The 22,586-nt window shown below is 41.7% G+C and overlaps 3 protein-coding genes across 4 annotated transcripts in view; 1 reads left to right on the top strand and 2 right to left on the bottom strand.

Moving 5' to 3' along the window:
• The window catches only part of Myo31DF (Unconventional myosin ID), a 47,924-nt gene extending 47,451 nt beyond the window's left edge, over window positions 1-473 (bottom strand). The window contains exon 1 of the mRNA XM_028176992.2: window positions 200-473. Coding sequence (XP_028032793.2) covers window positions 200-288 — 89 coding nt within the window. The 5' untranslated portion in view covers window positions 289-473. The remainder of the gene's footprint in view (window positions 1-199) is intronic.
• An 854-nt stretch (window positions 474-1,327) lies between these two features.
• Window positions 1,328-12,350, top strand: LOC114244990 (uncharacterized). The gene is made up of 6 exons (XM_028176990.2): window positions 1,328-1,852; window positions 3,140-3,263; window positions 3,577-3,723; window positions 4,517-4,676; window positions 5,516-5,590; window positions 6,169-12,350. Exons 1-6 carry the CDS (start codon window positions 1,662-1,664, stop codon window positions 6,324-6,326), a joined length of 855 nt encoding a protein of 284 aa, XP_028032791.2. The 5' UTR covers window positions 1,328-1,661; the 3' UTR covers window positions 6,327-12,350.
• A 4,822-nt stretch (window positions 12,351-17,172) lies between these two features.
• Window positions 17,173-22,586, bottom strand: part of Ubr3 (Ubr3 ubiquitin ligase) — a 78,162-nt gene continuing 72,748 nt past the window's right edge. For both annotated transcript variants that reach the window (XM_089728985.1, XM_089728984.1), the window contains exons 20-25: window positions 21,810-22,446; window positions 21,516-21,735; window positions 20,713-20,970; window positions 20,065-20,312; window positions 19,340-19,917; window positions 17,173-19,255 (exon numbers count right to left, since the gene is read on the bottom strand). In XM_089728985.1, coding sequence (XP_089585111.1) covers window positions 19,138-19,255; window positions 19,340-19,917; window positions 20,065-20,312; window positions 20,713-20,970; window positions 21,516-21,735; window positions 21,810-22,446 — 2,059 coding nt within the window. In that variant the 3' untranslated portion in view covers window positions 17,173-19,137. The remainder of the gene's footprint in view (window positions 19,256-19,339; window positions 19,918-20,064; window positions 20,313-20,712; window positions 20,971-21,515; window positions 21,736-21,809; window positions 22,447-22,586) is intronic.

Raw genomic sequence — 22,586 nt, forward strand, 5'->3', positions numbered from 1 at the left:
TTTCGCAGTTCCGAAGTAAAATTAAACTATATTATTTAAAAAAAAACATTTAAACTGAAGAAATATGAACCAAATGCAATAAAAGTTAACTAACTTTTCGCTGTAACTGTATAGAACAACTTGCTCTCATACATAACATTGTAATTTTTAAGGACTTCTTTCATTAATTTAGTTTCGATACGAAAGGGTAAAGACTCACCTCAAATGCAAATTTTCAATAAATGTCTCTGTAGTCAAGTTGTCCAAGAGCACAAAGTCGGACACGCCGACTTCTGGTAGTGTCGCCATTGTCACAATATACAAAGAACAATTTCAATAATAGGTAGGTAGGAATTGTTCACACACAGTTTGTAAATTATAATTTATGCGATTACAATGTACTGTCAAGAATGTCAACAATCCGTTAAAATTAAAATCACAAATAAAACGACATGCCACTCCGAACATTTCATTTCAACTGACGTTAAAAAATTCAAATCTGAAACTGACAATTGACAATTTTTTTTAAAAGATTTTATGACCTGATAACTGAGACCTTTAAGTCATGTCTTATTTTAATTTATATTATTCATATTTATATGAAAAATGATATTATGGGGTGAAATGAAATGAAGATGATTAATTTGAGACACTAATCAACTGGGATGAAATTAAATGAAATGAATTGAGATGATATATAATCTCAGTAAAATGGTGGTCATTTACGAAGATTTTTTCAGTGGACTTTTGGAGGATCCCGAGAAGTTACGTCCAGCGGCTTTGTTTCATTTTCCCACATTTGTGCACTTTCACAGATATTAAACAGTTAATAAACCACCATTATTACACATTTAAACCCGAAGAAACACTAAATAGACAAAATAAAACAAATCACACAACTTCATTCCTCGCGTTCCCGCCAAAAAGACCTGACAATTGGTAAATATCGAAAATGTTGCTATATTAGTTTCTAAAATTTCCCCAACCACTTATAGTTTTTTACACGTTGTAAATTGTATGCAATAGAAGTAAAGCAACGTTACACTTAAAGTGACACTTTTAAAAATGTTTTCGTCTTCGATATCATCAATTTAACTGAAACCTACAACAGAAATCTTAGGGAGAATTAAGTCCTATTTTTTTTACTGTTTATCAATTGTTTTCATCCAAACCCATAAATACATATCAGGAACTAGTTTACTAATTGAATAAGATAACTATTATTTCAATAATTCGTAGGTCGTAGCTATTGCTTCTGAAAATTATTTAAAAAAATGGTATTCAAATTTGTTTTTAAACTGAGATGACTATACAAGTTTTTCGAACGTAAATCGGAGCGGTTTAGATCACCGCCATTTTCCTTGTTGTAGGTGCTTCAAATGTCATAATAATTTTGATTATCATTATAATTGTTAATTTTCTTTGTGTATTTTTATTATTTTATATTATATAATTAGTAAATGTTCCTATTTACTTCTTAATTTTATTTTGTTTAATATATTGGTCGTACAAGAGTGATGTGTTAGTAAATTTAGATAGGTCGTAATTTCAAGGACTCTTCATGTACTACAATAAAAGTCTCCGTGAGAAGCAACGAGGATACGATCCTGAGGGCTTTGTGAGCCGATAGACGTGATAATTAATCGAATGTGAGGTGTAAGAGTAGTTATATTTATGGGACAATGAGCGAGTCGCCGGGAGTGGAGTGGCTGCCCGCGTACAGTCCTGGAACTCCTCGCCACAGCCCCCTCGGACCGATACCGCGCTTCCTTTACGAGGATGTGCAGCCACTGGCTTTGCAACAGGAAAACAACAACAAGGACGAACAGAAGGAGAACACTAACAAAATTAAACATGCGAAACCAGCCTACAGGTAGCAAATTTATATCAATTCGTGTTGCTTGAGCTTAATCCACTGTCCTCCGTAACTGTATTCTATTGTTTTTTTTTTTTTTACTAAATATATTATTTTCGTTGACTAAGCCTTTCGTGCAAAAATAAATCTTAATAAGAATAAACAAAAGATTTTATTTTTATGGCAAGGCCTCATACTGTTTTTTTTATCTGTAAGAGAACTATAACCCAAAGCCATAGTACCTAAAAGTCTTAAAACAATGTTCATTAGCTAATTAGTCACGTTTTAGCCATTTTGTTTATTTTTACTAACCAAAATGTGTAGCTATGATATAAAATAATAACTTATTTTATCTAAAATAGTATAGTTGAATAAAAAATATATCAGCCTTAACAAGTCTTTGCTCAGGTTGGCAGCTCAGGCCCCATATCCTTGGAACTGCCTTGATTTCGATGGCCCTTCTGTTGGCTGCCTCGTCATTAGTGCTCTGAACAACACTAGCCTAGAACAAAAGTTAAAATTTTTTGTGTACATTTACAAACATTAATTCCAACTAAATCAATCTTGCAATAAGACCATGGACACATTTTCCTTACCTTATTTCAAATCTGATGACCATATTAGATTATACTTATTAGAGATACTAAACTATAGAAATAAATTGTCATGCTATAGAGAATTAAATGAACATTATTTAATTCTGAGAGGAAATTTAAAAATATTAATATTTATAGATAAGTGGTCACATTTAAGAATACTAAGAATTGTCTATCAATGTTATCAAAGGTATACAAGCAACATACATATTGTGTTCTGCAAATCCACTCTATTAAAATACGTTTCTGATATTTCTAATTGAAGGTACACAAAAGATTCAATTAAAACCAAATTTAAGTATATTCATCTGAATTTCTTGGAGCTGGTGGTTTTGCTGGTGGTAGGACCTCTTGTGAGTCCGCGCGGGTAGGTACCACCGCCTAGCCTATTTCTGCAGTGAAGCAGTAATGCGTTTCGGTTTGAAGGATAGGGCAGCCGTTGCAACTATACTGAGATCTTAGAACTTATATCTCAAGGTGGGTGGCGCATTTACGTTGTAGATGTCCATGGGTTCCAGTAACCACTTAACACCAGGTGGACTGTGCTCGTCCACCCATCTAAGCAATAAAAAAAAACTGGAGCTTAGGCCTCAGAACAGACTACATCCCATTTAGAATAGATTCAAAGTTTTTTGTTTACATATTGTAACACACTAATGTCCTAAAGATAACATAATGAATATTATTTAATAAAACTAACTCTCCACAGCTATGCAAGCATGATAAGGCTTGCAATCAGCAGCTCTCCGAATGGCAAGATGACTCTGAATGAGATATACACTTATATATGTAATGCATTCCCATATTATAAAGAGGCTGGGAAGGGTTGGATGGTAAGTCTGATTGTTTTTAATATGAAAGTTCCCACAAACTCAAACTAGGCTACAGCCTAAATAAAGCAGTAAAGAGAATAAAAGTAGTAAAATAAAGTATTTTCTAAGCTTTTCTGATATTTGATAAATAATGTACAACTTCCTATGTTCCAATGCTTTATATAACACATAAGTACACATTGAGAAATGTTTTAAATATCAGGAATAAATGTAAAAAAATTGATTATATGTATTGATGTATATGGTAATTGTGTTCACAAATAACCTTTCCTGAAAAGATTACAAATGCTTTATATGGTGTATTCATTTTCAGAACTCTATAAGACACAACCTGTCATTAAACAAATGTTTTATGAAAGTTGCTCGGAGTAAAGATGATCCAGGGAAGGGTTCATATTGGGCGATGGATACTAGTTACAAAATGGCAGAGGTCACTCCTAGAAGACGTAGGAGTTTAAGGGTAAAAATTGTGATAAAATTATTTTTGGTTTAATTATGTAATCTGAGTGAAGTTTTTTATTTAAATGCTATTGCCTTATTAGTTGATTAGTTCATTATTCTGATTATATTAGGGTTTGGTTTTAGTTGTGAATAAATACCTCCACGTGGGATATATGAACTGTAGCTGTCATTTTTCTAGTCTCTCTTGTCTTTCCAGTACCCAAAACAAGAAAGAATCCTTGGATCTTATAGTATTTGAGGGGGTAAAATTGATTTATTAATTTTCAAATAAATTTTGTGTGAAAGTAATTGTGAAAAACACATGGTGATTCACATATGTGTGTTTTTAGAACTGATGTACCAAAAGATAAGAGCGCTCTAATGATTGCTAATTGTTTAGAAAATATCATTAAAATAAATAAAATTAAATAGTACATAATCAAAAGTATAGATTTCGACCTACACTGAAAAACATAGTTATACACAGCAATAACAAGGAAGAGCCAGATGATAAACTGTGCATTGATCCTGTATGAAAATATGTGTTCTAATTTTATATGGCAGAGGACTGCCATGTCATGTCATATGATCATGTCAATAAATGCCTTAAGCTGTCCTCTGTGTCTAAGTGTACCAAAGTATAGTGAAAGATAGTCTGTAAGTCTGTCAAATGGAGCAACAAAATTCATCTTGACTATGCCCCTACTATTGTTGATCATCTATGAACCCCGGCAATCACTTACCACCAGGTAGAGCCTGAGCAAGTCAACAGAAAAAAATGTGTTTGTAATTGAAAAACTGGTTTACCCTAGATGGCACCGTACAGTCCAGAGTGCAGCTCGAACAGTAGCGGGGAAGCCGGGCCCCCCGCTGCCACGCCCACGCCTCCGCCGACTCCCACCACCCCCACCACTCCCACTTCGCCACAAGTCCTGCCAGTCAAGGAGGAACCCGTCACCAATGAGCAGTCTGGTATGTATCAATAAATACGGTTTGGTATTGTTACATTGTTGCTAAAAGTAGCAAAAACAATAATCAGAGAACTTTGACCATTTTGAGTTCTTATACATGTTTTAAATTAAATTCATTCGTATTCAAATAACCATACTCCCCAACCTAATTCATGGCTGAAATAGATTTCTGTTCCACTAATTAACCCTAATTTTATTTTAATTGTGGAGTGAGGGGTGGTTTCAGCAGACACCATCGACATCACATTGTGCTGCCCTCAAAATTTATTAGTTACACAGGATTGTTTGATGAACATACCTAATGTCAAGACACAAATTGTGGTAAAACTTCACAAAGAAAATGTGAATATGAAAAGATTATTATTTTCTTGTTAAGTTCTTGTATTATGATCGCATTGGAGAGAATCCTTTGCAACAATATAAATATATTACTATATATTTTATTTTGATATTATTTTTCGGCTTATGCATAAATACTCCTCCCATAATCAATGGAAAAAACGGTTTACTTTGCCCCTGACTTACTGGCGTTTTAAAATTGTATGATATTTGATATTATTACTGGTGGTAAGACCTCTTGTGAGTCCGCGCGGGTGGGTACCACCGCCCTGCCTATTTCTGCCGTGAAGCAGTAATTCGTTTCGGTTTGAAGGGCGGGGCAGCCGTTGTAACTATATGTGAGACCTTAGAACTTATATCTCAAGGTGGGTGGCGCATTTACGTTGTGGATGTCTATAGGCTCCAGTAACCACTTAACACCAGGTGGGCTGTGAGCTCGTCCACCCATCTAAGCAATAAAAAAAAAAACGTACAGCTTGTTGATTAGCTTTTATATTACAGATTCTAAACACACGGACGATGCGTTATCGGCTCTGATGAATGAGGAACTAATGACCGACGTTGACATTACCAGAGGTAAGTATAACACGATTACTTAACAACAGATTGTATGAATTTCTAACGAACATATTTTTAATTTCAGTTTTGTATATATAATATATTTATTTGTTTAGATCTGTGTCCGAGCAAGCTGTACAAGCTGTGTCTAAGCAATAAATAAAAAAAGAGCTTGCGGCCCACCTGTTGTTAAATGGTTACTGGTGCCCATAGACATCAACAACGTTAATGCCGTCATCCACATTACTTCTGAATCTCAGTTCTATAGTAAAATAAATGGCCACCCCTCAAACCGGAACGCGTTAATGCTTCGCTGCAGAAATAAGCAGAGTGATAATACCTACCAGTCACACACAGAAAAATCACTACCAGTAAAGGTAAAAGGTTTGAGAAGTGAATGAAATTTTGCTCTAATACAGTAGGAAGACTGAAGTGTTAATGTTGGTCATGTCGCGACATGAGGTCGGGTCGTCCTCACATTGGTCAATCAAATAACCGGTTGTTTGCGATGTTTGGAAGCGCCTGTCATTGCGCCCCGAGCTGCGCCGCTGCCCCGAGGCCCGGGCTCGTGTTGATGTCCGTGTCGTGTGTAACAGAACGGTGGCTGTGCGAGCCCGGCCGGCGGCACGTGTGCGTGGTCGCCCGCCACAGCTCGCTCACGGACGACTACGGAAACTTCGGACACAACCCGCCGCGGCCCGACGACTGCGACTGTCCGTCCGACCCGCAGTACTACGAGCCCGATGCGTTATAACGCTGCACCTGTCCCCCCGTCCCCCCGCAGTACTACGAGCCCGATGCGTTATAACGCTGCACCTGTCCCCCCGTCTCCCCGCAGTACTACGAGCCCGATGCGTTATAACGCTGCACCTGTCCCCCCGTCCCCCCGCAGTACTACGAGCCCGATGCGTTATAACGCTGCACCTGTCCCCCAGTCCCCCCGCAGTACTACGAGCCCGATGCGTTATAACGCTGCACCTGTCCCCCCGTCCCCCCGCAGTACTACGAGCCCGATGCGTTATAACGCTGCACCTGTCCCCCCGTCCCCCGCAGTACTACGAGCCCGATGCGTTATAACGCTGCACCTGTCCCCCCGTCCCCCCGCAGTACTACGAGCCCGATGCGTTATAACGCTGCACCTGTCCCCCAGTCCCCCCGCAGTACTACGAGCCCGATGCGTTATAACGCTGCACCTGTCCCCCCGTCCCCCCGCAGTACTACGAGCCCGATGCGTTATAACGCTGCACCTGTCCCCCCGTCCCCCGCAGTACTACGAGCCCGATGCGTTATAACGCTGCACCTGCCCCCCCGTCCCCCCGCAGTACTACGAGCCCGATGCGTTATAACGCTGCACCTGTCCCCCAGTCCCCCCGCAGTACTACGAGCCCGATGCGTTATAACGCTGCACCTGTCCCCCCGTCCCCCCGCAGTACTGAGTGCGCTCGCCCTTCATAAGGCGCTAGTGCATTGGATTAAATGCTTCTACCCACATTCGACGGATAGTCCAGTATAGTACAGATGTGGGTACAGATTGACGTGCCCGCGCGCAGCCGCCGACACGTCCGCACTCAGTATCCCGTGTCGTATCATGTATTCGTTAAGTACAAACGTACATAATCGTATTGTTTTGTTTTATAATAATAATTAAAGAAAGATGTAGATTTGTACTGAAAATAAATATATATATATACATATATACAGAAATAATCGATTATGTCTTATCGATTTATCTTGTTATAGTGTCGATGTTGGAGATATTTCAAAGTACGTTGGTATTTGAATTGTGCGATGGAGGTCTATTCATGTAAACTGTTATAATATCGTTGTTGCAAATTTACTAATACCAAAATAACATTTTTTTTAATTTTGTCTGTCTGTTTGTTCCGGCTAATCTCTGGAACGGCTGGACCGATTTTGATACGATTTTCGCTGATAGGTAGCTGATGATACAAGGAGTAACTTAGGCAACTTTTTTTAGAATAGCTTCCCCCGCGGCGTCATTCGCGGTACGAAAAACCGCGGGTAGCATCGCGGGACTCAGCTAGTCTATCTATACATGTAAATAAAATTGATGTATCTGTTTGTAATATTGAAATAACCGCTTTTTACTACACGCATATGAATATATATACGGTACATACACCAAAATAACATTTTTAACAATTTTTGTCTGTCTGTCTGTCTGTCGGTTTGTTCCGGCTAATCTCTGGAACGGCTAGACCGATTTTGACGGGACTAGAGAAACTTAGGCTACTTGTTTTAGACTTGCTTCGCCTTGCGGCATCACCCGCGGTACTACAATAACCGCGGGTTACATCGCGGAACTCAGCTATCAATACATATTAATAAAATTGGTGTGTCACTCACACTCCTCAATAGAAGATTGTATGTATTAGTTTACGTGAATAGAGTCGTCCATCTGTGAGGAGGAGATGTAGATAAGATTATATCGAGGGTCGCGCTAGGCAGATGTGTTCGTTCAACGTAATGTTGTTGTCGCGGGATTTTGATGTCTTTACGTACCGTTATTATTGCATAGCCACATAAATAATACATTTCCATGATTCGTTTACATGTATTTATATATAATGAGCGATGAATTGTAAACGAACTTGGACATAATTGAAGACGTGAGTGGATGAAGGGGTTAAGTATCGTTTTTAAGGTTTTTGAGTTTTTATTTACATTGAATAAAGGTTATGTGCGTTTAAACCATATTAGACCTTAAAAGTCCAGGATTAAAGGCCATTTTTATAAGTACATGTCATGAAGGAGTTATGTAAGATGAAAAAGTGCAAGTAACAAAAGTTTGTTTCGCGTTTTATCAAAATCAACAAATTGTATCATATCCCCTTTATCCACTCATGTCTTCAATTAAAAAAAAACCTTGTATCCAAATTATTTATTACTGCAGTAATTAAAAATGAATTCTGCGTTATCTGTTTCATAATTCGATAATTACATCTAGAATTAAATTATATGAAGCTATTTTGTCGCTATGCAATAACACGATCTTAACTTTTTTTAAATATACAAAGAAATGGTGTTGAAAGTAAAGTTCTTAAACTTAACTCCGGACGTGTTCAATGAACCTCACACAAGGTATTTAACGATCGCGTTACGTAACAATGATCCAATAACATATCTGCCAACGATAGATTATTATACACGTAATTAGCTATAGTTACCTATATTACAGTGGCGAGGTGGTGACGAGAATCGTTAGCTGATAATCATTTCATTTGGGATAAGAACTGAAATTGTTTCAAAGATATGTTTTTCGTCCTTCGAAGGAGGGAGGGGGGTCTCGCAGTGTTTATTCTTGCTCGCGATTTATACACGGTCATTAATAGGAACGAATCCAGCTATACGTGCGAAATTCAGTACTTGGCAATTATGTACGTCCTAAATCATTGAGTGTTTGACAATTTGAAACGTCCCATACATCAGCTTACTGAGTTTCTCGCCAGACCTTCTCAGCGGGTCGCGATTCCGATCCGGTAGTAAATTCATTCGCGAAGCAGCTGCTCTTGAGTTGTTAGGTCTCCTTTGGAAGCGCTCGGGTAGCTGTTAGCAAATCCCACCCCTCTTGACTGAGCCCTTGCTCGCCCACCTATCCTGGTGAAACTAGAAAGGCCTCCACGCCACCAGTAATATTTCAATCCAAAAAATAATAATTTGAAACGGTTAAAATATTCTGAAGAGCTATTTTGTAGTCCGGTGTGCAACTTACAAAAGTTTGTTTGATATTTGAAAATCAAATTTTCCAAGTTTTAATTGGGGTTCAATTGAAACATAGTTCGGTGTATGACCACACGATGTGAGACTCCCTTCGCTCTTTATTTATTGCTTAATAACCTTTAATTCTCCATGCGATCAGATATTTTAATCTTGCGGCTGACTCTACGTACTTATGTAATAATATGACTGTATTATTATTATATAAATTTAGGACATCCGTTGCTAAAAGAGGAACATGTTTTTAAAGCAGTCTTAGTTACAATATCGAAGGTTGCTATATGCAATATTATACAAATGGAGCATAGGGGCGTTTGTGGCCCCCGGGCGGCTCCTCGCAAGCGTAGGCCGTTACAGTTTATCGTGCTATTTTATTCCTTTATTGGGGATGCTTTTATTTTATTTTTCAAGTACCGTCAAAAACAGTTATATCCTTAGAGAGTTACAAAATACGAGTCTCGGTCATTGTTAACGTTTCACATGAAATTATATAATACATAGAACGTAAAATTGAGTTATTATCTATTAATAAACGGAGAAAAAAATTGATTTGTTCGAAATTTAGTAACGCGTTTGTCGCTAGCTAATATTTGAGTATCGACTAAGATTGGCTTATGATGATGTTAGAGCTAGCACCGCTCGCGTTCACCACAACTTCAAGCATAAGGTATATCGCTGTATCGCTTTAGTACAATTACTTTGCGATATTTCAAAGTGAAACGTACGAGATGACAACACACAGCGACTTGCAAGAAATTCGGAAAAAGAATTGAATATTACCGGGTAACTTTATACACTGTACTCACTCGCTGTAAATAGCACGTACGTAAATGGAAGGGCACCTAAAGTGTGTCACAAATGTCCCTTGGATATGCCTTAAATACCAGTCCAATACACACGTCTTTCAAACGATTTTCATGTATTTAAGGTAATGTCTTGAATCAGGGTTGTCCAGAAAACGGCCCGCGACGCGTGTTTTAATCAGAAAAACTTATTCTTGTAACATTCCTGTGACATCATTTAAAAGTGAAACTATCTTCTTTTTTTTTTTTTTGTGTACCTCTGGCTTTTGTTGTAAATTTAATTAGCACAGGTATGTAGTTTGGACAGTCCTCTCTTAAATAATTCAAGATATCCGAGTCGTGACCGCATCAGTACCGTTGCCCTGGCGCACTGCATCCCCCTTACCTAGGCTAGACTTAAATAGAGTCCTTAACCGCAAGGAGCGCCGTGTCCCCGATCTCGCCTTGATATATGCATTTAAAGCAATTGAATATGCTATTTCGAAAAGGGCACATCTCTGAAAATGTAAAATGATAAGGAAATTAAAAAAAAACTGATTATTTTCTAAAGCAGTGTAAGATTTAAAATATTAACTTTTGAGATATATTTTAGTGTTAATAAGCAATTAAAAATTACTGGAATTATTATAAAATGGGTGTAGGTAAGTTTCAAAACTACATGTATATGAAAAAACGTATTTGACAAAATATGCGACATGTGCCCTTTTCGAAATCGCATATTCAATTAAAATAGCACGTTAAATATTGGGAAAGCAATAAGACTGTATTGAACGCAAATACAGTATTCGGAGCCAAGTTGGTGACGACAGATCTCAGAACGACCAGTATATTATTATATTATGAAAGAATATATTATACAAATATAAAAGAAATTATAAATGCATATAATTATGATAGTGTGCTATAATAATGATTAATTTGTGCATGAAACTTAATTATATTTTAGTTTATTCTTTTTAATTTAAAAAGAAATATGAATTAGTTATAACGAATTTATAATTTAAAAATTAATAAAAAATAATAATAATAATAATAAATGTTAAACGCACTTTATTAAAATACGTAATTTGCTTTTAGATGTCGCGCTATCGGCCTATTAATGATTAGTTTCAATAATTCAAGATACGTTTTTAAGCTAAAGTTATTTAAGGTGCAACTATATATTATGATATTGATGTATTACTATTTTTTTCTGTTTTTTTTTGTGCCATAAAAATTGAAGGCGGTTCTAATATGAACCATTAGGTGTAAAAAATGTCCCATATCTTATTGAAAATGTGTTCAAAATAAAGATTTTTATATGTTGTAAATTACAAAGATAATGTAATTTTTAAGCTCGTGTACATAATAATAAGGTGGTATTATTTAAAATCATATTTCATGGTGAAATTATACATAATTGGGATTCTTGTTTGGGAAGAACGTTTAATAAATTTTACTCACACTTTATTATTCATATGATTTGGCTGCATTAGAAATTTGTGAATTTTTTTTATGGTGTAATGTAAACATTATGTCTGCGATTGACGTGTTAAATTGTATGAAGTCGACGGGCTTGATTAATTATTATTGGTAATAAATCAACATTCCTTGTTTAAATAAAAGATAGTTAAAATTTGTAAAATTTAATTACCTTTTTTTGGAAAATTTTATTTATTTTATACAAAAATACATAAATAGCGAAATGTTTTCGAATGATGTTCCGATTAGCTTATTTAAAAAAAAAAGAACATTGAATTCATTTACTAAAAACATATTTAATCTGTGAAACGCAATGTGTTGCCACTTTTTTGAACATAATTTTCTTAGTATTTATTTTATATTCTGTGATAAAAAAGTTTTTTTCGGAAAAATCTTTGTAATTTATGTTTTAAAGCGTGGAATGTATACGTTTGTATTTAGAAAATATAAGATTGTGATTAATCTTCTCTAAATACCGGTTAGTATATTTTCAGCGTCGTTTTTAAAAGTTACGTGTATATTTTGGAATGGATTAATGTTTTTTAAAGTCGAGAATTCAAAACGATTGTAAATTATTTGTGGGTGATCTGTAATGTTTACGTTTATTTTCCGTTCGGTTTTACGATTCCGCCTAACGATGATATTAAACGCGGCGCAATGGAAATCAAATATTTTATATTAATTATTGTAATATTAGACATTTAATTTAAGAGTAGGATGTTCTACCTCTACGAATATATGTAATAGTTGATGTACAATATAAACTTTTAACAAAACTTTTCTTTTATTTTCCTACCTGCCTACTTGTTCCACGTAGGGAATAAAGCGGTACTTGAGACACGATGATCTAAGATCTTCGTATCTTGGAACCAACCGACATAAGTGCAATTTATCTAATTCTACGTGGAATAGTTCCTGTTGCTATTTGTGGAGTATTTTATCTACAACACCAATTTATTTGTGTTAAAAATGTCGAAACAGTTCATAACTGTACAATGAGCTCAAATTAGTCAAATATATTGTTACGCGCTGGGGTTCGGGATAAACAAAACTTCCACCGAAGTATAAATTAAAACTCTATTTAACACTTAAAACACTTACAGAATACTTTACAACTCGTAGTTCACTTCTTCGCTTCGCTTCAGATGATCCGTTCGCTTCTTCACTTCGAGTATATCCGATTACTAACTGTCTCCGTGTCATCACTACAACGCTTTTAGAGTCGCTAGGACATCCCTAGAATTATCGAGAACATTCCTAAAAATTCAGTAGTTTCGGCGCGTTTCCGCTATTTGACAATAGATCGCGTTGTACGTCTCGGGCGTTCTCTATTATTCGTTTTTGCTATTCGACGATAGATGGCGTTGCTCTTACCGGCTTAACAGTATATATGAGTCGTCTATTATCAAAGGTGGCAATCTGTGCATTTGGACAAAAATTTTTTATTGATATGTCAATTCAGATTGATTTGAATATAATCGTCTCCTTCAAAGAATACGGTTCAAAACCTGCATTAAATAAAGGTTAATAGTTAACCTGTTATTTATCTAAGATGTCGTTCCGAAGAGTTTTGTGACTGCCAATGGAATACAAAGTCAATAATTCGTTTTTCTGATTTACCAATCATTGTCCAAAAGTCAGATTGCCGGCTTTGATAATAGTCGACTCATATTAGCGTCCCTGGCGTCTCGTATGAGCTGAGGTTAATAAGGACCGATCTAATTTACTTGAGAATTTTCGCATTAGTCTGTAACGGTAAGTGTTACACCAACTGGTAGCTACAGTGGTGAATATGAGATTCTATTAATAAAAGGTTTCCCAGGGCGCCCTAAGAAAATAAAAACTGAAGTGCAGTTAGACAAACATAGTTAACCAAAGTGCATACACATACAAAAAAAAGAAATTAACGCCTACATACATTAACTAGACATTACATTAAACAAAACAGAAGATTACAATCATAAATTATGGGGGGTAGACATATGATGGTGATGGTGAAATGTAATGATTAAATACGTATCTATAAACAATGGTGATTCTGAAGCACCAGGTCCAGTATCTAAGGAGGATACTCCAGCTCCTTGGCATAAGCTGACAAGTAATAGGTACAGAATCTGATTCCGGAACGTAATTGGACGATCCACGGAGCGTATTCCAACAATAAGAAACAAAGTCGCGATTGACGGGACTATTGGAACCCTATATAATAAATCGGGCACTAATAATTAACTTGACTAACTGATATTCAGATACAGCTAATTATTTAAGTGTTTACTCAACCTTCTCTGCAACTAGTTAGCGCGGCTTCAGAATGACGGGCAACTTTTTTTTTCAAACTATGCTGATAGCCTTGAAAGGCTATATCAGCTTCTCCTTGACGTGTAGTTGAGCTCACGGGGCTCAAACCGAAGTGTTGCTAACACTGGCTCTAGTAAGAGCAGAGCTTCACAGAATCTACCACCGGATCGGAAGCGCGACCCACTGAGAAGATCCGGCGAGAAACTCAGTGGGCTGTGTCTATGGCTTAATTCACTCGTCGAGCCCTTCGTCGCAAGCGACGGGTTCGACGAGGACGGTGACCGGTGCTTAAGATACCTAAAAGCACCGTTAATGGATCGGGAGATCCGTAATGACGTGCTTAGAGCACGCGTTTATATACAGGGTGGCCCATAAGTCCTTTGAAAAGTAAAATTTGAATAAAACGAACAGGGCGCGCGTGAGCGGTGCAGGGGAAGCGGGGGGAGTAACTTCGGTTTCTGGGAATTTAGTCGCGATGGAGCGTTTTACCGGAGCGGACCGTGCGTTTTGTGTGCGCGAGTTTTATAAAAACGACAATTCGGCAACCGTTGCGCGGCGTAAATTTCGAGAACACAAAGGTTTACACAACTTTGACGACACTCCAACTCTTCAAACGATTAAGAACTGGGTTGCTAAGTTCGAGGAGACCGGTTCGACGTTAGATAAACCGCGGTTGGGTCGCCCAAGGACGTCACGTACGGAACAAAACATAGACACAGTGACACAGTCTATTCGCGAAAATCCGACACAGTCAACTCGTAAGCGCGCCAGAGCATTAAACGTATCCAGGACATCGTTACAACGGATTTTGAAGAAAGATTTACATATGCACCCTTACAAAATTCAGTTGGTTCAAGAATTAAAGGAAACTGACGGTATTCAAAGACAAAATTATGCGAATGAAATGTTGAATCGGTTTACTTCCTTCAATAACATAATGTTCTCTGACGAGGCTCATTTCCATCTTAACGGGCATGTTAGTAAACAAAATTGCCGCTATTGGAGCCCCATCAATCCAAAACTTAAGCATCAGAAGCCCTTACATAGTCCGAAAGTGACTGTTTGGGCCGCTATGTCAGCCCATGGTATCCTAGGGCCTTACTTCTTTGAGGATGGCAGAGGGCGCGCAGTTACTGTTACGTCGGAGCGATATGTGGCTATGATCGAAGAGTTTTCATACCAGAATTGCAAAACTTTTCAGGCTTTAATGCCAGGACGTGGTTTCAACAGGATGGGGCCACTTCTCACACCTCTAACACTGCTATGCCCGTTATCCGTCAACTTTTTCCTGGCAAAGTTATCTCTAAGAGAGGAGACATTTCCTGGCCTCCACGTAGTCCAGATCTGACCCCGATGGATTTTTTTTGTGGGGCTACCTTAAGGCTAAAGTATACGACACAAACCCGCGGTCAATTGAGGCCCTAAAAGAAAACATCCGCAGAGAAATGACAAGCATTTCAGCAGTGACGTGCCGCGCAGTCATCGACAATTTTAGACGTCGTTTGCAAGAGTGCCGTGATCGCAACGGATTACATTTAGGAGATGTTATTTTCAAAAAATAATTCCCGTTTTTTAAGCTTTTTATGTAAATAAAAATTTAATTCATAATGTAATTAGTTTTATTTTAATAATTTTTTTTTCATATCAAAGGACTTATGGGCCACCCTGTACAAGCGGGGACCAAAGAAGTTATAATGCGGGTAATGCCGAACGTGGGTCACTAAAATCGCTATGGTGCAGTGAACGCCAACTCACGGGTCGCAATAAAATTGTGAATAACTTAATACTGTGTTACAAGTCTAATCACCTAATCATATTGTACTCTTAATCTCTTGATTAATGAATTGAGCGTTGAATTCGATAGATGAGGGAAAATAATTAAAGCAGCTAAGTGTCAATAGCTTCATGAAACAAATTACCAGTGTGGTATACACAGGGAAGGTAGGCAGGGGCTTAGGTCTGCCCCTGACATTGCTGAAGTCCAGGGCTTCGGTCAGCACTCACCATCATGTGAGCCGTACGCTCGTCTGCCTACTAGGGCTTCTAGCTAGTATGCAGTAACCTTTATTTGTTCATCCATTACGTCTTAAAAGCTTTAACTTTAATGGTAACATGAACGTGTCACGCGGTCTCAGCTGCGATGAAAGTTCTAATTGCTGTTGCAACGGAGTCCAGAGCCCGCGGCGCGACTGTCATCCTCGCCTTAAGACATGCGGTTAAAGAACCTAACTGAGATTTCTTAGATTCATTTATTTATAGCTTAGATGGGTGAACGAGCTCACAGCCCATCTGGTGTTAAGTGGTTACTGGAGCCCATAGACATCTACAACGTAACCACCCAACCACCTTGAGATATAATAAGTTCTAAGGTCTCAGTATAGTTACAGCGTCTGCCCCACCCTTCAAATCGAAACGCAGTACTGCTTCACGGCAGAAATAGGCGGGGTGGTGGTACCTACTCGTGCGAACTCACAAGAGGTCCTACCACCAGTAAACTATATAACTGCACTAGCAGACACGGCCACACGTTGCTGTGGCTAAGGTTTTGTTTCTAAATAACACGTGGCCGGCTATGCGAATACCAAAAATTAACAAAGTAAGAACAATTGGATTTCACTGTATTGCGTTTACTACGAAATAAATTTTTACTTATACTTTAGCCTCGGCAACACGTGGTGCTTAAGCCATTAAAATGTAGCGTATATGACACATTTGTAGGTTTAACATAGCAGCGCCATCTATTGATTACTTACTCAATCCAATCAACAGTTATCGCCATCTGTTAAAATCGTTTGGAGTTAACAGATAATTACTATAACTGATAACTGATAACTGCGGTAGGCAGCGGCTTGGCTCTGCCCCTGGCATTGCTGAAGTCCATCGGCGACGGCAACGACTCACCATCAGGTGGGCCGTATGCTCGTCTGCCAACAAAGGCAATCAAAAAAAAATTGTGAATTTCAAATAATAGACAAATAATTTGCAATAAAATAATATTGCGGCTATAAATTAAGATGTAAGCTATCCTATCTTTCAAGTTGGATCAAACTGCAAATTTAATTTAAAATCGGTTAAGTAGTTTAGGAGTCCATCGCGGACAAACAACGTGACACGTGATTTATATATATTAAAATAGTTTAAATCCCCTCCACAAACGACCTGCTTTACAACAATCCTTAGTGACAGGCCCAGAGGGCGTCAGTCTTGCCATTGTTTGGATTTTTAAAAAACAAAGCATAAACATTTATTTTGTCATTTTAACAAGGCCTCGCTTCGTTCTACTGAACGAATGAAATACGATTTATAATATCAACAACTTTATTCACGTATATACAAGAACAATATACACATTAATATTGACGGTTCGATGTCGCGGCGCAGCGAGGATTGCGTTTCACTAATGTCAACGCACAGACAGATTGCAAGCGCTATGTTAAATTATACGAAAAGTGTGCTTAGTGCGAGCTTTTTAACGTTCTCGATAGCGTAAAACTTATCTATGGAATTGGAACGTTTGCCTACATTTGCCGCTAGAGGCGCTGTTTCAACTGCATACAAATCTGAGTTAACTTTTACGCTATCGAGAGCGTTAAAAACTCGCAGTAAGCACACCGAAGTCGCGTGACGCGGCCGCCCGTATCGACACAGCTTGTTGCTTGCGATCTTTCAGTGTGTTTAATCAATACTTTTAACAGATTTCAGAAAATATATTTAATTACTTCGATTAATTCAGAACCTATTCGTTTCTATATAAAATTTTAATGGTGAACTGTTCCCTGTAAAATGCTCGGTCTCGGTTCATATTGCTCTACCATAACTTTGTAGTTGCGCCGACCACGGGAGGGAAATAACAACATTCTTGAACGATTTCAAGTTAATTGATTATTTTGTTATTTACATTTCAAGCGTGTCGACAAAAAAGTATTTATTTCGATCCCATGTTTTAGAAATAATAAGATGATTAAACTTTTAGAATAAGGCAATTTAAATACAGGTAACACTGGTCTTTAGTGTTGCCATATTTACATCAACAATGTTTGAATTCATTTATTTGTCCAACGATAACCTAGAACCGAACAACAAAATTTCTCATTAAGAAAAAAAAATCGTTTCTACAGATAAATTAAAAGTCGAACCAATCTCAAAATAAATCAGATAATTATTTGTCAAACATAGAAAGCATTGCAGACGAAAAAAACATTATGAGAAAATAACTTAATACATTTACAGCTAAGTACAGTAAAAAAGACAACAGACATAAATTTACATATTCACAGCCCTTGCAACTCCCAGCACACTCAAAAATTATATATAATTGTATATAATATTTACAAATAACTAATTTAGCACATAGAGGCTGCGCTCGAGTCGTCCCGCACACTACGGACGGGATTTGCAAATTAAAATGTGAGTAAAGGTCGCGCGGGCAGATGTAACAAGGAGTTGTGGTCGTCCCCCGCCCGCCGCCGCCCGCCGCCCCCCGGGGCTCCGGTAGCGGACCCCCTCCCCCAACCCCCCGCGGGCGGGGCGCGCGTCCGGCGGTGGAGGAACCCCCTTTATAGTTATTTCAATGAAAATTGAAATGAGACAAAAAATTTGCATTGTGGTCGGTATCAGCACCGAAACTAACTCCAAATAAAATATTATGCGAGCATCGAGCCCGGCGCGGAACTACACAGGATGTGAATTTTACAAAAAATTACAAACAAAATGTACAAAGCCAAGCGACCGGTGTTGCTGCTGTCCCGGGGCGCACTTTGGGAACCTACAGATTTCAGATTTACTGTTCTAAAGTGTATATAGTATATAGCACAACATTTTCGAACGAATATATTCATATCCATCTTTGAGATGATAAACTAAGGCCATACAGACGAGTGGGGGGCGCCCGCGGACCGCGCCGCGCCCTACCACTAGTAGTTATATATTCTAACAACTTGTCAATGTGTAAGTACAACAGCATGAAAATAGCTTTATAATATTATCAATGAGTAACAGATCCCTAGCGCGGTACGGTCAAACATTTGTCAATGAGAAGGCACGAATTAATTATAAATATTTTTTTGTCTCTTTAACTAAATACTCTATAGCATTTTGTCTCTTTTATACAAAATATGGTTTGTTGTAAATATCTCTAATAATAATGTGACTTTAATATTATTGTTGTTACACGCGCCGCGCCGACTGCGCCTCGGTCGGGCGGGGCCGCGCGGCAACGTCATACTTCTAACGCTAGCAGTAACAGCTTATGCGGGCAGCGACGTCCTAGAGCGAGTCCCGGTGCCAGACCCAGGTCCGCTTCGTGTGGTCGAACCTGTGCGCCAGCCACTGCGCCTGCAGCAGCTCGAGCCGGTCCCGGCTGAGATACAGGGGCTTGCCGCGTCTGGAAATTAAACAATCGTATCAACCCTGGGGGCGGGGGGCTGGGAGCCGGGGGAGGGCGCGCCGGGCGGCGGTCGACACGTACTTGAGGTCGCGGTCCTCCTCGTCGTAGTCGTCCAGGTACAGGCTGCCCCACAGGCAGGCGCGGCGGCCGCGGATGACGATGATGTAGGTGGAGGTGACGACCAGGAAGATGGCGGTGCCGGCGCCGCAGTGGGCCGCGTGCCGCACCGCCTCCGCCACCTGGTGCCGCCGGCAGCACGCCGCCTTCAGGCACACCAGCGTGCCGCACGCCAGGCACACGGACGCCTCCTTGGGCGCGGCGCCGCACTGCGAGCACACGCGCTCGTGGTAGTGCGTGAACAGCCGGTCGTACTCGTGCGGCAGCGCCAGCAGCGCGGGCGGCGCCCACTCCACGTGCTGCGCGCGCAGCAGCCGCCGCAGGCCCAGCTGCGAGCGCTGCGCCGCCGCGCCCAGCTGCCGCGCCCAGCCGCGCGCCGCGCCCCGCCCCGCCGCGCCCCGCCCCGCCGCGCCAAGGTCCAGGTACTGCGCCAGGCGCGCGTACTCCTGCTCGGGCGCCGCCACGTCCGGCAGCGCGGCGCCGTACATGTGGTGCCGCAGCAGGGCGCACACGCGCAGGAACGGCAGCGACAGCCGCTTCAACTGAAAACGGACTAGCGTTGAGGAGCAGCTGGACACCGACAACAGCCGCCCGTCCTTAAGAATATCTATAAGCATACACGTGAAGTTGGCGAGCCCACTTAGACAATAGCTACTCGTGCATTTCTCCGGTTCCATGGCTGAGCTTACCTCTTCTTCAAGTTTCTCGAAGTCCATAGGCGCGGGTTGCTCCTGCGCGGGCGGCCCGTCCTCAGTGAACAGCTCGGAGTCGGCGAGGGCGGCCAGCACGACCCTGGCGTTGGTCCTGACGTCATCGTCGCCCCCTCCCCCCGCCGCCAGCGCCGCCCTCTCCTCTGGCGTCGCGTTCGCACAAAACTGACATACTATTTGATAGTACGTGAGGGTGTACAGCTGTCGCACGATCAGATTAAAGTCCTCTGCAACACAAAGAGCCGCCTTGCATCACAAGCCCGTCTCGAGTGACAACGTTACGTACTTATGTAAATAAATATTTATAGTGAGGGAAGGGGGGGTCGTAACGTTAAATGGAGATTTACTTATAGGGAGGAAAGGATAAAAACATTTATATAACGTTTCCTATTTGAAAAATGTAAACAATAACCACTACACGGAACTATTTCAGCGTGTCCGATATTGATAAATTTAGACGCCCTAACGTGTCTCTGATATAGCGTCTCAAATATTTAAAGGGAAGGTAAGTCTCTAAAAATGCCCTCATTCAAAACACCGGCGATTCGGAAATGACGTGGTCGCTGATTTCCGTCACGTTTTTGGAGGTAAGGGCCGGTTCGACGGTAAGGTGCGGACGGCGCTTACGTATGTCGACGTGCGGCGGGTCGGGCGGCGCCACCAGCAGCAGCTGTATGAGCAGGTCCAGCGGGTCCTTGAGCAGGATGGGCACGGGGCGCGCGTCGCTGGGCGGCGCGGGGGCCAGCGCGGGGGCGGGGGCGGGGCCGGCGGGCGCGGGGGCGGCGGGGGGCGGCGACACGAGGCGCCACGTGTCCGCCACGCCCAGCCCCGCGCCCGCCGCGCTCAGCACGCGGCTGTGGAAGCCCGCCACCACCATCAGCGGCACTGCAATCATAATAAACTATTTTTCAATATCAATTCCAATAAAGGGCAACAATTTATAGTTTGACACTACGGCGCAGAGTCCGTCGGCTGCGTGCCCGGATGCACCCTCGGGCCGGGCGCGATACAACCACATGTTAAATGTCTGAGGCGCAGTGCAGTACGCCCCCACACGTCCATTGTTAGTTATGATTCCGAAGGCCGCGTCGTTCAATGAAATCCCGAGCATAAAACCTCGTTAATAAATATCGATATTGTTTAATGTCCCACATAACCCTCTAGGCGCGGGGACCTCGTAGGAGGTTCGACCCCGGCCCGAAAAAAAAAAGTTATATCTGTCAGTTATTGACATTTTTTTTATTTATTAGCTATGTAGGTCGACCAGCACACGGCGCATGTCTTTGTACCGGTTGATTATCGTCGCTCATGAACGTCAATTGGAGGACTCCGTGGGAGTGCGCTCGGTAATGCACTCAGAGAACAGACCCTCCTCCGGATGGAGTCCAATGGAAGTAGCTGCTAATTCGACCGTTGTCTGTCGCACTCACCTATACACTCATTTCTAGGTTTATATCTGGGCGCGCTCGTGGTGAGCAGGGTCCCTCCTCGCTGCACCAGCTCGCACTCCAGGTTGGTTCGCACCAGGGACGTGACGAAGGCGAAGATGTCTGCGGGCGAGGACCCGTACCGCTGCTTCAGCTTGCCCCCCGCGGCCGCCGTGATGTCCTCCATGGCCTTCCCCATCGCTTCCGAGAGCTTCGTGGGCGCCTGCGTACATAGTAAGCCGAGGGTACAGATCGTGTCGTACAGCGTGGTCGAGTGCGAGTGGGCTTGTGTCGCACCGGCTGCGGCGCGGGCTCGGGCAGCGCGGCGGGCAGCGGCAGGCGCGGCGGGCGGGCGGGGCGCGGCGCCAGCGGCAGCACGGTGTTGGCGAGCTGGCGGCACAGCGGGCACAGGAACTCGCCGCGCTCCACGTGCAGGTTGTGCGGGCGCGGCGCGTGCAGGGCGCGCAGGTAGGCGTGCAGACAGCGCAGGTGCAGGTGGTGCTGGCAGGACTGCACGTGCACGCCGCCCTCCCACGAGTCCACGCCGGCGCCGTCGAAGTGCTGGCGCAGCTCGTCCAGCACGCGCGCCTGGTGCTGGCCGGCGGTGCGGTCGCGGTGCGCGCGCAGGCGGGCGCGGTCGGGCTCGGTGAGCGGCAGGCGCGCGGGCTCGCAGCCGGCGGGCGCGCGGTGCGCCAGCACGCTGCTGGCCTGCACCAGCACCACCAGCCCCACGGGGTCGGCGGCGGAGGCGGGCGCGCACGTGTTGCAGATGACGCAGGTGTAGTCGGGCTCCAGCGGCTCCTCGACCCACTCCTCGTCGTCCATGTCGCGCATGCTGGACAGGAACCGTTGCTGTCGCGCAGCGAACTCGCGCATCACCTGCTCCTGCCGCTCGCGAGCTCGCCTGGACCGCTCCTCCTTCTCTGCACGTTCCCTGCACGACGCAAACATCGTTATATGCAAAGTTCTTTAAAAAAATGGAAATCAAGTACCTAAAAATAGAAACACTAAAAGAAAGGAGATGTATGGAAATGGTAGTGCAAGGTAGACGGGAAGAGTTCGATCGAAGTAGAT

The sequence above is a fragment of the Bombyx mandarina genome, chromosome 08, assembly GCF_030267445.1.
Source record: "Bombyx mandarina strain Sakado chromosome 08, ASM3026744v2".
NCBI classification, from domain to species: Eukaryota; Metazoa; Arthropoda; class Insecta; order Lepidoptera; family Bombycidae; genus Bombyx; species Bombyx mandarina.